At 40.3% G+C, this 17,921-nt stretch overlaps 1 protein-coding gene across 4 annotated transcripts in view; it reads left to right on the top strand.

Moving 5' to 3' along the window:
• The window catches only part of KDM4C (lysine demethylase 4C), a 299,770-nt gene that overhangs the window by 73,057 nt on the left and 208,792 nt on the right, over positions 1–17,921 (top strand). For all 4 annotated transcript variants that reach the window (XM_052700472.1, XM_052700471.1, XM_052700470.1 and 1 more), the window contains 2 exons: positions 1,336–1,439; positions 7,510–7,647. In XM_052700472.1, coding sequence (XP_052556432.1) covers positions 1,336–1,439; positions 7,510–7,647 — 242 coding nt within the window. The remainder of the gene's footprint in view (positions 1–1,335; positions 1,440–7,509; positions 7,648–17,921) is intronic.

Here is a 17,921-nt window from a genome sequence, read left to right as displayed (position 1 = left end):
TTCCAGGACTGCTAAATGTGAATCTGTCATTTACACTGTCTCTCTTGGTGATTCTTGGTAGCGATCTGGTACAAATTCCAGGAAGACTGTCAAGATAAATACTATCTTTTTGATAACTGCAAAAATAAGAAAGAGCTTCTGATCTTTGCTGATTAATAACTGTTTCCCTTAGCCATTCCAGTTCTGTTGGTTTATTAGTGCTATAACTCTGCAAAACTTGAGTAGCGTTGCGTTATGATACAGCCAGAAGCATTCCTCACTTCCTCAGCAAGAGTCACCCTTACTTCGGAGCAGGGCATGCATCTGTACTTAAGTAGAACGGGGGCTGAGAGCAGAGACAGCAGCTGGTTAAATGGTTCTCACTGTACTCCTTCATTTTTCAATCTGAACTTTTCATGGGCATTTTGTTGTTAACTACTATGCCCTTTTCTTTTTTCAGACTCTGTTGTTCTTTCCATAATGTAGTCTGGAAGGATTAATGGAGTGTTTTGAAAACTTGCCCTCCTTGTCCTTCTCCATTTTCCCCATTTTCCTTACTGTAACAGTGTTTTCCTTCTGTGGTATGTTTGGGTTGAGGGTAAGTGAAACTGATGTTTTCTGAGATACTGATATTTAGTGGTGCTCAAACATGATCTTGGATTTTTTTTTTTTTTGCTTTTCCCTTCATTCATTCATCTCCATGTACTCACCAGCTGGATTTTATCTTTACTTAATGAACTAAGTGGATTTAGTGGATTAGTTCATAAATAATCATGAAAGTTGAAACCTGAATAGCTTCACACCAATTTTTGTTCAAAGAATTCAAAATCAGATACAAAAAAGCAAGAATCAAAACAAAATGGAAAAGCTGCTGTCAAAACACCAAAAAAACCTCTCTGAACTTTGATAAATAGTTAAAAATGATGCCACGCTTTCGGGCTTTTTGTAAGTAGAAGGTTTTGTTTCTTTGCTCTGTATGATCTTCAAGTGCTAGTAAATCTGGTTGTTGTGGAATCCTGACTTTATGTAGTGTGGTTGATTTTCATGTGTGCAGGGGTGGCAGAGTGAACAGTAAAGTGGGAAAATATAGAATGAAGTGTAATTGGAATACGAAATAACAGGATGGCCAAATCTACAGGTGAGGTTTTTAAGAATCATTTAGTTCTTTAAAAAGCAAACAAAAGATGAAAAATAGCTGAAAAATGTAGGAAATGCATTTGAGTTTTATACGAATCTCTCAGTGGCTAACAATGACAGGAAGATGTATAATTTATTGTGAAAAAAAAAAAAAAGTACAAAAATTTTCTTCTTGTTTTAATTAAAAGATACCCAATTTTGCTTATCTTCCCTCACCAGGATTCTTCCCAAGCAGCTCTCATGGATGTAATGCATTTCTTCGCCACAAGATGACTCTGATTTCTCCCTCAATACTGAAAAAGTACGGAATTCCTTTTGACAAGGTACACTGGTGTTTATTTTTAAACTGCATTCATGTGTCGAGTTACACTGTGTTTATTGTACAGATTCTTTATAGTAGAAGTAACACTGAGGTAAAAACGTATGTTTTAGGCCCTGACTCTCTAAAACAGTGAAAACAAATGCCTGTGATATTAGAACTCTTACATGAGTTAGGTTGCATTTTTGTAATAGAGAGACTATGACTGCTTGCAGTTGTCAAAGTCTGTACCTGACAGTGTCTGTGCTTTTAATGGATCACCATTATTTTTTATTTTGTGCAGTTTTCATGCGAGCCTGGTATATTCTTGTCTAGTGACTGAAACCCTTCTTATCTAGTTGCATTACTGCTAGCTGTATACCTAATATTTTAGAACAAATGCTTTATTTTTTAAATGTTCCTGTATCGTTTTTCTGATGCGATTTAGTACATCTGTACAGGTTGTAAAATAAAAAAAGCTTCAGGTTATTTACGGAGTGGAATGAAACTGAAAGAATTGTTATTTAATTTAAAATACACAAAAAGCTGAAACATGACAAAACAAAGAATGATTATTTTGTAGTGCTGGGTAGTTGTGTACTGGAACTTTGTTAGTAGGAAGTGGAAAGAATAAATTTTGGGGTTTTTCTTGGTGGATAAATTTAAAACTTGATTGCTTTCAAACATGTCTGAAGTATTCTGTTTGTTGTCAAAATTTTCTTTTATGTTTTTTCATTCAACATTTTCTGTTGAATTTTGAGCTTCCTGTAGGTGCCAGCTAGTAAAAGAGTTTTACTACATTGCTTTCACCTTAGTATATGTATTCTGTATCCTGAACAATTTGTAAATTCTGAATTTCTAAATGAAAATATTTTGCAAGCTGGCTCAGAAGAGTACACTCTGATTCACAGTCTCCTGCCTGAACATCTGTTTCTGTTCTAATATCTTAAAAGCCCTTTGATCAACTAATGGTTACAATTCTTACTCTTGTCTTGCTGCGGTAAAGTCCTTTAAACTGTCCTCACCACACTCCTTGTTTATTGTTGAAGTTTTTATTTCAGGGTGTATTTGTATATTGATACCATATAGGCCTTTGTATATGTAGTTAGCTTCCCACATTCCCCTTCCTAGATTATGCAATACTTCCCATCTCTTTTTGTTGATGTTTATCTAACAGTATTAAATGTAGCCCATGGAATTGCTTGAATTATGCTTTTCTGTATATTATGTAGAACGATAAGAAATACAGCATGCAGTATTTCAAGTGAACGAATATGAAATAAGCTCAGAACTGGTAGGGTGATATAATATATTATGCACTTTTTAGCCTTTAATACCATCTGAAATCAATCCCTTGTTCAAGAAGTAAATACAATTAAAGATAATTTCTCGATTATGTCTTGAGAGAGATCTTACAACGTATATTTGCCAACAATATGAAATATTCTCTAATATCTACACCATTGTCTGCAACTACAATAGTTACTACTAAATTAACAGGAACTGGTACTAGGAGTTATATGCTTGTGGTAAAACTGAATAGATACAAATTTAAGAAGGTTAAAGGTTGATTAAAAAAGCACCTGGGAAATGCAGCATTATTCTTAAGGCACAGAATCAAAGAGTAAGGTAGATTTTTGTATGATATGAAGCCACTCATTTGTTCATGCCTTTTGAAAGATTATATCTCTTTTTATGCTTAAATTAACATATGTATAAAACTAGAGAAATGTGGGCTTTTAGAATGATACAGCCTGCCTTGGAAAGCAAGCTTTTTGAATAAATTACATAAAAAGTTTGTTTTCTGAATGATATATTGTCATTGTAGCTGCTGAGTTCAGCTTTGTAATATACAGGTAAGTACTGATTCCCTTCATAATCTTATGCTTTATCAGAAGTGTCAAATGTATCCTTCCAAACAGGAAGGTTTTATAGCTCGATTTATGATGTTGGATTTACTGAACATTACTCTGAGCAGTTTAATTTTCGGTGGTTAGTGTTTAAGGTAGCATCTTGGTGAATGCTGGTACGTTTGTTTTCAGTACCACACGTTTGGGGTGGGTAAGGGATCTGATGTTCTTAATTCACTGTATTGATTGAATCTGTTCTTCAGTTTTTTTAAATGAAAGTGCTAGAAATAGTTAAATATTTTAAGTTTGGTTCTGTCAAATAGTGTTAGGAAGAAGCAGTCTGTACCCAAGTGTAATTGTAATTAATGGGATTCAGTGAGAAAGTGAATAGAGAAAACCAGGCTGTGATCTCTCATGGCTCAAAGTGATAGAACTGGAAATGTGCTGAACGCTGATAAGACAGCCTACGCCTACCAGGTGGCAGCTGAACTGGTGCTTGTTGCAATAGAACACCTGCTAAACTGTCAGCAGTGGGAGGGTGTATTGAGATAAATTTTGGAATTGCTGGCATTGAGAATAATCCTTCTTAAACATTCCCACAGTGATTGTTGAAGTACTATAGTAGCATTTATAATATATGCATCTGTATCTGTGTTTGCATGTATATGCTACGTATGAACCCCCCAAAATATTAACCTTGCAAAATGCAAATGAAAAATGTAAAATACAATTTTTCAATGCTTTGTATTTCAGCTCAGCATGTTTTTCTTTTTTCTTTTTTTTTTTCTCCCTCTTTGCATAAGACTATCAGCAATTTATCAATTGGTGAAGTGTTAAACCTTTGTGCTTATTCTTGCACCACACGTAAAAAGCAAAGAAAGGAATTTTAACAACTAGTAGATGAAAATTTTGAAAGAGAAGAAAGGGGCTTGTAAAAACAGATTCTCATTAGAAAAATGTCTCAAAATGTGATTTTGATTTATTGAATTGTTTCAAGTCTCTCAATTTTTGCTACTTAAAATCACAGAATCACAGAATCACAGAATCACCCGGGTTGGAAGGGACCTCAAGGATCATGTAGTTCCAACCCCCCTGCCTAGCAGGGCCACCAAACGTACACATTCAGATCAGGTTGCCCAGGACCCCGTCCAACCTGGCCTTGAACACGTCCAAGGACGGGGCATCCACAACCTCCCTGGGCAGCCCGTTCCAGGGCCTAACCACTCTCCTTGTGAAGAACTTCCCCCTAACATCCAACCTAAATCTTCCCTCCTTCAACTTGGATCCATTTCCCCTAGTCCTGCTGTTGTCAGCCCTTTTGAAGAGTTTACTCCCCTCCTGGGTGTAGGTTCCCTTCAGGTATTGATAGGCTGCAATGAGGTCACCCCGCAGCCTTCTCTTCTCCAGGCTGAACAAGCCCAACTCCCTCAGCCTGTCCTCATAGGGGAGGTGCTCCAGCCCCCTGATCATCTTAGTCGCCCTCCTCTGGACCCTTTCCAAGATCTCTATGTCTTTCTTGTACTGAGGGCTCCACACCTGGACACAGTACTCCAGATGGGGCCTCGCAAGAGCCGAGTAGAGAGGGACAATCACCTCCCTGTCCCTGCTGACCACCCCTCTCCTGATGGAGCCCAGGATCCCATTTGCCTTTCGAGCTGCCAGAGCGCACTGCTGGCTCATGTTCAGTCTCTCGTCCATCAGGACCCCGAGGTCCTTCTCTGCCGAGCTGCTCTCAAGGACCACTCCTCCCAGCCTGTACGGGTGCCTGGGGTTCTTCCGGCCCAAATGCAAAACCTTGCACTTTGCCCTGTTGAACCTCATTAGGTTCACCCGAGCCCAGCCCTCCAGCCTGTCGATGTCCCTCTGAATGGCATCCCTTCCTTCCACTGTATCAACCGCACCACTCAGCTTGGTGTCGTCAGCAAACTTGCTGAGGGTGCACTCAATTCCCTCATCGATGTCATTAATAAAGATGTTAAAGAGCACCGGTCTCAAGACAGACCCTTGGGGGACACCACTTGTTACCGGCCTCCACCTGGACATAGAGCCATTGACCACCACCCTCTGTCTGCGGCCTTTCAACCAATTGCTTATCCATCGGGTCGTCCACCCATCAAATCCACTTCCCTCCAATTTGGAGATGAGGATGTGGTGGGGGACCATGTCAAAGGCCTTGCTCAGGTCCAGGTAAATGACATCAGTCGCCTTCCCTATGACATCGGTCGCCTTCCCTAAAATCATACAATATTTCTTTGCAAAGCATTGTCATACAATGAAAATAAATCTATTTCATCTCTAGGAAGTCTCCTTATTTCCCTGTAATCAGTGAATACAATTTTTTGAGCAGACATTCATCATTACTCAGATTATCTGCTGAACTTAGATTGCTTTTTAGTGGTGCTGTCTTCTGTTGCTGTTTTCATGTAAAGCTCATTTGACCCTTTACTTCTGAATCTTCTAGCTTGTCAGATGGTTGAGGAGACCTTGTACTATTTCTAGTCTCTGACTAGTTTGTCCTTGATACAGTCTTTGGTGGTCTTTACTGAGGCTTTAATCTCCTGGACAGATATTAGTGAGTGACGAATAAGTGCTGACTATTTTTCTTCGGCTCTGGAGGAGAGCACCAGTCCATCCAAGTATGGGAAGATAAGAGGTTGTTTTTCACCGTGAAAGAGAATATCCTGACCAATCTTTTGCTTATCTTACCCCACTTTTTTTTTTTTATTATTATTATTATTTTATTTTTTTATTTTCTTCTAGAAGAATTTTATGTCTGGTGTTGGTAACTGATAGGAATTCGGTTTCTTTGAGACTTTGTGCAAAATACAGTTACTATCACAGTATTTTTAGCTTTTTTTTCTTCTTCTTTTTCTTCTGCCTGTAATTTCTTGTTGAATCAGTAGCCTCAGCAAGCATTTATTCTGAATGCTCTTTGCTGTACTTGGAAATAACAGAATAATGACTCAGAACTACCCTTGCTTATTTTCTAATGCAGTACCAAATCTTAAGTGTAGTTAAGCTGTTCCTCTTTGAGGATCTTCTCTGAGGCCACCTGTACTTAAGTATGTGGAGTTGTGGTCATAAGTACAAGAATTATTCTCTCTTAAACTGTGCCTATAGAGAAAGAGGATGAGGACAGAAGCACATTACATTTAATTTTGAAGTAGTGCTTGTGCATTTAAAATAACGATTTAAAGTTCAGATGTTCTGCATGGTATATCCAGCTCAAGAGTCCTGTTATGTGTTAATAAATGTAATAATTAGGGCCTGGTGCAGTGGAATTGGTAGTTTTCTTTCCTATACAAAGTGATCTGAAGATACTGCCTCAGGTGAACATAATGTAATGTGTTTTCATTTTTTTCCTTCTAGTATATTCCACTGGTATAAAACATATTTTCTGTGTCAAGGCTCACTAACTTAGTTTCTTCTATTTTATACTGGATCATCACTATAGCTTAAAAGCCTAATCAGTCCCTTAGGTGAGAATGAGAGAAGGCTGGGGATAAGGTTTTTTTCCAGGAACAGCAGAATACTTCTGGTGCGATTTTAGGGAATCATCTTGAGGGTGGTGAACAGAATAATTTCTTCATTGCATTCTAGTACTTAGGGATGATAACTATGGATATTTTCAGTCCATTGTATCTCTGATCCCTCTCAGGAAGATTGGTACATTCTTTCCTTTGTCTTTTCTAGCTCCCTGTTCTTCCACATATTATCAGAAAACACCTCCAAGATTTACTTCTTTGAAAGTAATTTCTGATTTCATAAAGGGATACATGAAGCTATACTGAGAAGGTATTCCAGTTAAAGTAAATAACATTGTCTCAAGCATTGCATTTCTACATGTATTAAAGTTACTGAAGTATCAAGTTGTACCAGAAGAGGTTTGGGTTAGAGGAAAAACTTTTTCTCTCAGAGAGTGGTCAGGCACTGGAATGGCCTACAAGGGAGGTGTTGGAGTCGCCGTCCCTGGCAGTGTTCAAGAAGCGTCTGGTTGAGGAGCTGAGAGATATGGTTTAGTGCTTGTGGTTGCAGTGGTGGTGGGAGGACGGTTGGACTGGATGATCTTTATAGGCCTTTTCCAACCTTGTGATTCTGTGATTCTATGATTTTGTGAAATGACAGTTGTGTGGAAGGAGAAATTTTTTTCTATCTAAATAATGGTAAAGGAACAGTGTAATTTTAATTGGTTCAAGAGCAGAACTGTTTTGTAAAACGCTTCACTTTCTTTTTTTAATGCAACAGGTTACACAAGAGGCAGGGGAATTTATGATCACTTTCCCATATGGATACCATGCAGGATTTAACCATGGCTTCAACTGTGCAGAGTCAACAAACTTTGCAACCATCAGATGGATTGATTATGGAAAAGCAGCGAAGTTGGTGAGTCACTGCAGAGAACTGTTGTTAAAGGGATTTCTGTTGCATCTTTTTGGTAATAATCTATTAAAGTCAATGAGAAGCGGGGAACTTTCAGGGAGTATCTAACCCTGCCACTTCTATTTGTATTTACTCTTCTTTCTTTTTTTTTTTTTTTTGTTACTTCCCAGCAGCATGTATTCCTTTCAGTACTGATTTTGTTCTCAGCTAAATCCGTGTAATGTTCTTTAAAAACAATTTCTTTTTATGGAAATTTTCAAGTGGAAGTTAAATGTATTGAAGATATATGAGTCATTGGGGTCCATAAAGGCAGTGCTTGTGCCATTGCAATTAATTAAGGAATGAAGAAAGGCAGCAGTAAAAATAACAGATGTTCCTTAGCTGCCTGTAATGAAAAAAGCCAGAAGGCCAGACACCCCAAGAATTAGTATGCATACATGAAATCTTCTTGTATTCCTCTAGAATTCTTCTTTTTCCTTAGCGTGCTTGTATTCTAATGCATGCAACATAGGAAATAAAGGGGAAGAACCAGAGATGTGTGCAGTCGCAGGGCCATGATCTCACTGTGATCATGGAGACATGATGGGAAAGCCTGCATGACTGGAATGCTGTCATGAATGGGTATGTCCCATTTAGGAGAGATAAGCTGGTAAAGTGAGGTGATGGAGCTGTTCTTTGTGTGAGAGAGCAATTATAGTGTATTTACTTTAAGGGGTGAATGATGATCAAAGGAACTTGTGGGTGATGCTTAAGGAGCAGCTTAATATAGGTTGTGGATGTATACTACAGGGTATCTGATCAGGAGGACGAAGTCGATAAGGCCTTCTGCAGACACCTGGAAGTAGCTTTGTGATCCTGTCACTAGTTCTTGCAGGGCACCTTAACCGTTCTGATATCTGTTCCACTAGCAAGACAGCCAGGCCTGCACTGCAATGCAATGAAGAAAATTTATGAAATGTGGAAAAAAACCCTGGCCACCTGGGAGGAATGTAGAAAAGCTGTCAGGGCGTGCAGGCATGCAATGAGGAAGGCTTAAACCCACTTGGAATTCAGTCTGGCAAAGGAGGTCAAGGACAACAAGGAAAGTTTTTTGAAGTGTGTTAACAGTAAAAGGAAAGCTGGGGAAAATGTGAGTGTACTACTGATGAGGTGGGTGCCCTGGTAACAGGAGATGCTGAGAAGGCAGAGATACTGAATGGCTTCTTTGATTCTGTCTTCACTACAAAGATTGCCCCTTAGCAACCCTGCACCCTGGAGAAAGAGAGTGAGTCTGAGGAACAGAAGACTGTCCTTTGGTTGAGCAGGATACGATCAGAGACCATGGGATTGACAGTATAGGCACCATAACAAAGTCGACACACCGATCTGAAATTTAGTCAGCAGCCCTGTCTTTTTGTAAAGTTCTTGACCAAATATGGGACCTGGCCTACATAATACATGACCTTTTACCCAGACAACACCTCCCAGTGGAACCTTGCAACCACCAAAGACCTCTTTGCAAAAACCCTGTGTTAACACAGTGCATGAGAAGTATTAACTTACAGTATGTGTTGCAATTCTAGGAATAGGGAGGCACTTTGTGGAATATTCACATTTTAAAATGTACACAATCTGTGTGCTTTAGATCTTGGGTATGTGTGCTAGGAGGAGCAATCTGTTGTGCTACAGTAAAGCAGTGTTGGCTTTCTAACCCATCGCTTGGGTTGGCAAATTTCATTCACAGATTTTGGTGAGAATGGGTTGCCTCCAAGTAGGTCTTTGAAAATGTGAGATTGTGTACCTTGCACTTGGCCTTGTTGAATGTCGTTAGGTTCACATGGGCCCACTTTTCAAGCTTGTCCAGGTCCCTGTGACTAGTAAGTAATTTAAAAAAGATTTAAATTTTTGTTAGTATCATGGATGGGGCTAAAGCACTGCACACTTCATTCTTAAGAGGAAGACAAAAATATATTTATTGATGTGAAATAGATACAATGTGTTAATTTGAACAGTTGTGACAGCCACTTAACAAGTTTTGAAGTGGCTAGATATCCTTGACTCTTTGCTACACAGAGGGGGGTGGTGGCAGTGTGCATAGTGAATCCAACATCAAATCTTAGCAAAGCTTGTGTAGTTCAAAAACGCTATATAGTTTACTGAGAATCTGTCAGGAGTGCATCACCATATCCTAGGAAAATCTCTGCACAGGCATCAAGTAACCTTCAGAGGTATCTCTACTCGGGGAGATTCTGGTGTACAGCCAGCTGCTTGCAAGAAGAACTCTCAAAAGGGATTCTTAGGCTGCTTTGTATTTATGGAGTAAGGTGATTGACTCATAGTCATACAACTTAGAATTGGATCTGTTGAGCTAGGTGCCTGTCATCAGTTCTCAAAGCACTCAGTCTGAGACAGTGTGGTGGGTTACTGTCTCCATGAGGCCTTGACTGTTACTGGTCACAAAGACAAGATCTTTTGCACCTCGTAGTATGCACTTGCTCTTGGACATAACAGCCAGGCTGGGTGAGAGGGCAAGGAGTGCACCGCCAAAGGTAGTTCAGAATTTCAGTACAGTACTTCAGTAAAACGAAGTTGAGAAGAATATGAGCATGGACACAGAACTTAGTTAATTGTGGCAGGTAAAACTGTTGTCTGTTTTAAAAGGATGAGCGTGCTACAGCTCTAAAATTGACTCAGTTGAGTCTCGAGAGTGGTAAATTTTATCTTTGGATGCAGGAAAGGTAGTGATACCTTCAACTACATGCCTTGTAGTGTACAAGTTTTATTTTTATTACATTTTAAAAAGCGCAGTCTACCTTTCTGTGTGCAGCAGCTCCAGTACTGTTGTCCAATACATTGTTTTATGCCTCCAGTATGGACTCTCATTTTTTGTATTATATCTTAAAGTTAAGTCGTGATCAGATTGAACAGAACAAGAAGATAATTGGTTAAAGCAAAGAAATTATATTGCTTTATATCATTTCTAAATTGTTTCTGAAATTCTGAATTTTTAGCTGGATGGCCTTGGCATATATACTTTAAGTACAGTTTTAATTAATGAAAAGTATAGCACATTGATATGACTTTGATCTTAGGACATTGTCCTCTGTGGTCACTACACGTAGAATCATAGAATCGTAGAATCAAAGGATGGCCTGGGTTGAAAAGGACCACAATGATCACCTACTTTCAACCCCCTGCTATGTGCAGGGTCGCCAACCACCGGACCAGGCATAGGAGCAGTACTGTTTGTGTGTGCATATACAAGAAATACAAGCTCAGTTGAATTTAAGTTGGATTTAAATATATTTCAAAGTTTTAAATGAGCAGCTGAATCAATTTCAGCTTCTGTAGAGAAATCTTAGATGCCACGGTCAAATGTGAGTCTAGATTCTTTGGCAAATGATAGCAGTGTAAAAGTTACTCATTTTTATTACTATTACAAAAAATACATGACAAAGCTTCTTTTTTATCTTTTTTAAATGAAAAAGAAAATGCTAGGAAGTACAAATAGAGTTCTGCGTTTTTTTTTTTTTAACTGGAATTTTGTAAGAAGTGACAAATAGTGAAATTCTTTGTAATACATGTCTGTATTTGCTTATGCTGTACAAATAGGATAAACAAGCTGATCAAAGAGAAGGCATTTTATGTAGCTATCTATTCTTGAAGTGTAATTTCATGACACTTTGAAAGCATAACTAACTTACAGAGCTATTGCAAATCAGATATTATGTTTCATTATTATGGCCTTTCTAGAAATACTTAAGTGTAGCTATGATTCCTTTTATAACAACTTCAGAAAGTTTTCTGAAAATACTAAATACTGGTCTGTGTGCCCAAAGGGTACTTTTATTTTTGTAAGTGCTCCGATAATGTGATAAAAAACAAAAAAGTGTCTTTACATTCTCATTTGTCATTCTTCTGAGTGCTGATGCTGTGTTTAACTCATCTATTCTTTGTTTATGTTATATGTACAAGAATTGCACTTGAAAAATATGGTTTGGGTCTCTTAGTCGCTTGGTTTGGTACTTCAGAAATTGCCTGTGTCAGCAAAATACAGCAATATCTAGGTCAGTTAGTTACTCTAGTGTCCTCAGAGAATATTGCATGTTGATGACTGATTATTTGTCTTCCTACAGGAACACATTCATTTTTACAGAATAGCTTCTAATTGCTTACAGCTGAATTTCTGTCTTAGAAAAAGAAAAACTCCTGAAATACAGTCAATATTCATTCTACATTAATTTGGGAAAAAAAAAAAGAAATCAAGCAAAGATTTCCATTAAAGTTGCAGTAAATATTTAGTCTGTGTGACGATATTGCTTTCCTGCACAAAATGAAATGATAAATATTCTGTGAAATCGATTGCAAATGTTAATTAAATCAGAGATCATTTAGGCTGTAAGTACTGTAAACATCAGTTAAGCACGAACTACAGATGCAGATTCCCCAAATGATTTTCTGTCATTAAAAATGCTGAACTTGTGATCTTGGTTTTAGTGTGTGTAGCCTGCCTACCTGTGGTGGCTGGGCCCTGGAAGCAGGAAAGTACCCCCACCTTGTTTTACAGGGTTGGTGTCAGACTTTCACTTGGGCAACATATGGAAAGTATTACCAGCTTGCTCCCAGTGTGCTGTCTTCTATGACTGCTGCTGCTTTGGGCCGTGTTACATGAGTCAAGTGCACTTGGAGTGAGAGACAAAGGATGATGAGTAGGAAGAACAAAGGCCATAGAATACATGACTGATATAAACTTAAGCAGAATTAAAAAAAAATAAAAATGTGTGTGTGTGTGCGTGTGTGTATACATATATATATATATATATATATAGAACAAAGAATGGAATTGGAGAAATGGCTTTCGCTGGTCTCACCTATCCCAAAGGCGGGAAAGAACCTTAGCTCAGGAGCTGTTAAATTGGAAGGAAGTTAAATTGGGGCTCACTAGAGATGAGTGTGATGGAAAAGTGCAGGGATTGGGGGTGAGCCAGATGGCTCAGCTGAAGTGCACCAATGCATGCAGTGTGCCAACAGCAGGAGGAGTTTGCTGCAGGCAAAGTACGACTTCACAGAATCACTGAATCACAGAATCACCAAAGTTGGAAAAGACCTACAAGATCATCCAGTCCAATCATCCACCTATTACCAAAAGTTCTCACTAAACCACGTCCCTCAACACAACATCCGAACATTCTTTGAACACCTCCAGGGTTGGTGACTCCACCACCTCCCTGAGCAGCCCATTCCAGTGCCTGACCACTCTTTCAGAGAAGTAGTACTTACTGACATCCAACCTGAATCTTCCCTGGCGCAGCTTGAAGCCATTCCCTCTGGTCCTATCACCAGTTACACGAGAGAAGAGGCTGATCCCCAGCTCACTACAACTTCCCTTTAGGAAGTTATAGAGAGCATTAAGGTCTACCCTGAGCCTCCTCTTCTCCAGGCTGAACATTCACAGCTCCTTCAGCCGCTCCTCATATGCCCTGTGCTTCAGACCCCTCGCCAACTTTGTTGCCCTTCTTTGAACCCACTCCAGGGCCTCAATGTCTTTCTTGCAGCGGGAGGCCCAAAACTGGACACAGTAGTTGAGGTGCTCACCAGAGCTGAGTACAGGGGGACAATCACTTCTCTGTTCCTGCTGGCAACACTGTTCCTGATGCAAGCCAGGATGCCATTGGCCTTCTTGTCCACCTGGGCACACTGCTGGCTCATGTTCAGCCAAGCATCAATCAATCCCCCCAGGTTCATTTCCTCTACACAGTCTTCCAGCCACTCTGCCTCAAGCCTGTAGCGTTGCCTGGGGTTATTGAGGCCAAAGTGCAGGACCCAGCATTTGGTCTTGTTGAATCTCATCCCAGCTCTCCAGCCTGTCCAGATCCCTCTGTATGGTCTCGCTACCTCCAGGCAGATGGACACTTCCAGCCAACTTGGTGTCATCCGCAAACTTATTGAGGGTGCACTCAGTGCCTCATCAGATCATCAACAACGATACTGAGCAGGACAGGCCACAGCACCGACCCTGGGGAACACCACTCGTGACTGGTCGCCAGCTGGATTTAACTCCATTCACTACCACTCTCTGGGCCTGGCCTTCCAGCTGGTTTCTTATCCAGCCAAGAGTGTACCTGTCCAAGCCACAGGTTGCCAGCTTCTGCAGAAGAATACTGTGGGAGACAGTGTCAAAGGCTTTGCTGAAGTTCTAGGTAGACCACATCAATAGCCTTTCCCTCATCTATCAGATGGAGTACTGCGGGGTCACTAGATCATAGAAGATCAGGTTGGTCAAGCAGGACCTGCACTTCGTGAACCCATGCTGGCTAGACCTGAGCCTCCGGTTGTCCCGCACATGCCACGGGATCTCCCTCAAGATAATCTGCTCCATAGCCTTCCCTGGCACCAAGGTCAGGCTAACAGGCCTGTAGTTCCCGGGTCCTCCTTAGAACCGTTCCTGTAGATGCGAGTCACATTGGCAAGCCTCCAGACTCGTCTCCTGTGAAACATCCTGGGATTGCTCACAGAACACTAACACTACTGGAGTGCTGCAAAGGATGCTATAAGCTCTTCAGAGGGAATGGGTAAGGAGGGAGAGGTGGTGGCATGGAAGGAGGCGTGGCTATATTAGGGAGCATTTTGATGTTCCCAGCTTGAGGCTGGGAAGGATAAGCTATCTATGGATAGGGGTGAGGGGGAGGGCTAGCAAGGCTTACTTGCTGGATGGAGTCAGTTATAGGCCACTTACCTAGAATGAAGAGACAGACTAGGCATTCTGTGGACATTTGGTAGAAGTAGCATGATCACCAGCCCTTGTTCTCATAGGAGACATGAACTTTCCTAATATACACTGGAAATATAATATAGTGCAGAAGAAGCTGTCTTGAAGGTTTTTAGAGTGTGTGGAAGATAACTTCCTGATGCAGCTGATAAACGAGCCTAATGGGAGAAAAAGAGAGTCTACCTCCTGTAGAAGAAGAGCCAGGCAACTTAGGGAGAGTACAGAGAAGCTGTTAGGATATGTGGGGAGAAAATGAGAAGAGCTAAAGTCTAGCTTGAACACTGGCCACTGTAGTAAGAGAGAACAAAGACTTTTTTTTTACAAATATATTAACAGTAAGAGGAGATATAAGGAGAATCTCCATCCTTTCCTGGATGTGGCAAGGAATGTGACCACTGGGGATAAGGAAAGGCTGAAATTTTCAGTGCCTTCTTTATGTCTGTCTTTAAAAGTCAGACCAGTTACCCTTGGGGTACTCTACTGCCTGTCCTGGAAGTCTGGGATGGGGAACAGAATAAACCCCCTTTGATGGAGGTGGAAGCAGTTGGAGACCCATTATACTAGCTGAACTGCCACAAGTCCATGGGGTCAGATGGAATCCAAGTGAAGGTGCTGAGGGAGCTGGCAGAGGTAACAGCCAAGCTGCCTTCTACCATCCATGCTCCTGGTCAACTGCAGAGGTACCTGAGGATTGAAGGCTTGCCAATGTGATGCCTTTCTATCTAGAAGAAGGGTTGTAAGGAAGATCCAGGGAACTATAGGCCAGTCAGCCTGATTTCATTGGTGCTAGGGAAGGTTGTGGAACAGATAATCTTGAGTGAGATTGCATAGCATTTGGAGGACAACCAGATGAGATCCAGGTAGCACAGGTTCATGAAGGTCCTGCTCAAGAGGATCTGCTTTGACCAACCTGATCTCCTGATGACCCTCCTGGTGGATGAGGGAAAGGCTGTTGACATAGTCTACATAGACTTCAGCAAAGTCTTTGACACTGTCTCCCACAGTATTCTCCTAGGGAAGTGTTAGGCTCTGACTTATACAGATACACTCTGCTGTCTGAAGAACTGGCTGTAGGACTGGGCTCAGAATGTGGTGATGGAGTTAAATCCTATTGGCCCGTCATGAGTGGTATTCTTTAGGGGTTGCTACTGGGGCCTGTCTTGTTCAGTACCTTTATTGATGACCTGTATGAGGGCACTGAGCACACCCTCAGTAAGTTAGCAGGTGACTCCAAGTTGGGAGCGAGTATTAATCTGCCTGGGGATAGGAAGGCCCTATAGAGCGATCTGGACAGACTGGATTGCTATGCTGAGACCAGTGGGATGAAGTTCACCAAGACCAAGTGTTGGATCCTGCACTTTGGCCACAACAGTCCCAGGGAACGCTACAAGCTTGGGGCTGGAAGACTGTATGGAGGAAATGCACCTGGAAATGTGCATTGTTTTGTTCAATTGCTGCTTGGCTGAACATGAGCAAGCGGTGTGCCCAGGTAGCCAGCATGGCCAGTGGCATCCTGACTTGGATGAAATAGTGCTGCTAGCAGGAGCAGAGAAGTGATTGTCCCTCTGTGTTCAGCCTTGGTGAGGCTGCACCTTGAGTGCTGTATTTACGTGAAAATGAAATCAATGAAATCCATTTTTTTTCCCTTGGCATTTCTCTTTTACCTTGCTGCTGTTTGTGAGTGTTGATTGAAAGGCGTCGGTGTGGACAAGTACTTCCTATTTACAGTGATCCTTTCACATAACACTTTATCTGACCTTGTGCACAGTGTCTGAACTGCGTGAACAACCATCTAATCACGATGGTTGAAGGAAGTTCACAAAAACAGGGCTGAGTTGCGGTGGAGATTCTGTGTACAAAGTGCCCAAATGTGATGAGGGATTTCTAGTTCTTTTTTACTTGCTAGTGATTATTTTAGACTATTTCCTTCCCTCTTTCTTTTGTTGCTGTTTAAATCCAAATGTTTCCTTATCTGTTGCTTTTCCAAATCCTCTTGTCTCAACGTCTCGTAAGTCTCTGTTATCCCTTGCCCACCTCAATAGCTATCCATACAGTTAGAAGCTTTCTCAAAAGGGAAAACACTGGCATTTCCAAATGCTACTCTCACTGCTTGCTGTGTGTGTGTTCTGACGCCATTTGAGAACTCTCCTTCAGTGTAAATGTATGTAAATTCTACTGCCTTCTATCAGGAATAGAAGTCACACTAGATGATTTTACTTATCATTATAATGATTCCTTTGTATTGTAGCTCATTTCAGAACGTGATAAGTTTCTAAATGTTGAAGAGTCCTGTGTTGGAAAGCTTTTCATTCTCTAGCTGATGTGCAGAACCTGAAGAGAGAAGTCTACCGACCTTATCTGTTGAAACTATGGCTACTTACAAATAATTGCTCTCTTTTGTAAAATTAAGTTGGTAATTACTCATCCATATTCTTTGGAGGGAGCTGCTTAGCAACACCTTTTCTGTGGATAGGTTAGATCAAAGCGCTGGCCTGCAGGGTGTATTTTTCCCTTTGGTGGGATGAAGTGCAGTTGTTTTGATGTTAGGTTTGATGGATTTGTTTGCCACTGCATTCATTAACTTCACATCAAAAAACTGACAGGCTGTTAAATGAAACTTTGGCTTAGATTTTCAGCTTGACTGTTTGGAGACATTTGTGAAGATATTTTGGTTTTGTGCTGTAACAGCCTTAAGCAGTTATGACTGTTTCAAAGGGAAAAAAAAGTTATTTTCTATCCTGATTTGTTTGTGATAAAGAGAGCTGTGGTCTTGAGAATGGCCATGTCCAGTTTATTCTATTCAATCAATATATTTATTATGAAACATGCAGTGGGAGACAATATGTATGTATGACTTCAGTAATCATATGAGAGAAGAAATTATACTTAATGAGTACACAATAGCAGTTTTCCACCTCTCGGAATTTATTGAGATAATACTTTCTTAAAGGAGGTTATTTTGTTCAATAAAATGTTACAGTTGCCTATTTAAAAAATGAAAGAAAAATTATGCTAAGTTCCCCCCTTCTTTTTTTTTAAATGCAATTGAATGATTTGAAAGTCTGGGTGAAAAAAAAAAATTGCTAGTTCCATATTCACATTTTAATACTGAGTGTCAGCAATAGCTACCCGTGAGCAGCTCGTGAATGATTATTGCGTCAGTTCATTTTGATAGTTTGAATTATGTTCTGCTGTCAAAGTAACATTTTTTTTAAACACATGTTTCAGCTGTATGGTTATCATGGAGTGTTCTTTTGTTTTAAAAAAACAAAGTTTAAATTTGTTTTTTATCTTTTGTTTTTGATCATCTTACTGCTGCCATTGTCTGCATCCTCTGTTTGGTTCTTATATCACAAACTTGCCGTTTCCTGAGAACAGCACCTATAAAAAATCTCCCTCTAGCATTTGGTTCTTCTGGCCTCAGATCTACTGCTGTGATAGAGATGATCAGTTTCTCAATAGGTGGTAACTTGTGTACAAAACTTCCAGTCTTTGTAATACTTAAAGATGTTGAATTTAGAATTGTAAT

Source organism: Tympanuchus pallidicinctus, unplaced genomic scaffold (genome assembly GCF_026119805.1).
Source record: "Tympanuchus pallidicinctus isolate F22 unplaced genomic scaffold, pur_lepc_1.0 scaffold4, whole genome shotgun sequence".
Taxonomy (NCBI): domain Eukaryota; kingdom Metazoa; phylum Chordata; class Aves; order Galliformes; family Phasianidae; genus Tympanuchus; species Tympanuchus pallidicinctus.
The sequence above is the reverse complement of the archived record's forward strand: the minus strand, read 5'-3'. Positions and strand labels throughout refer to the sequence as shown.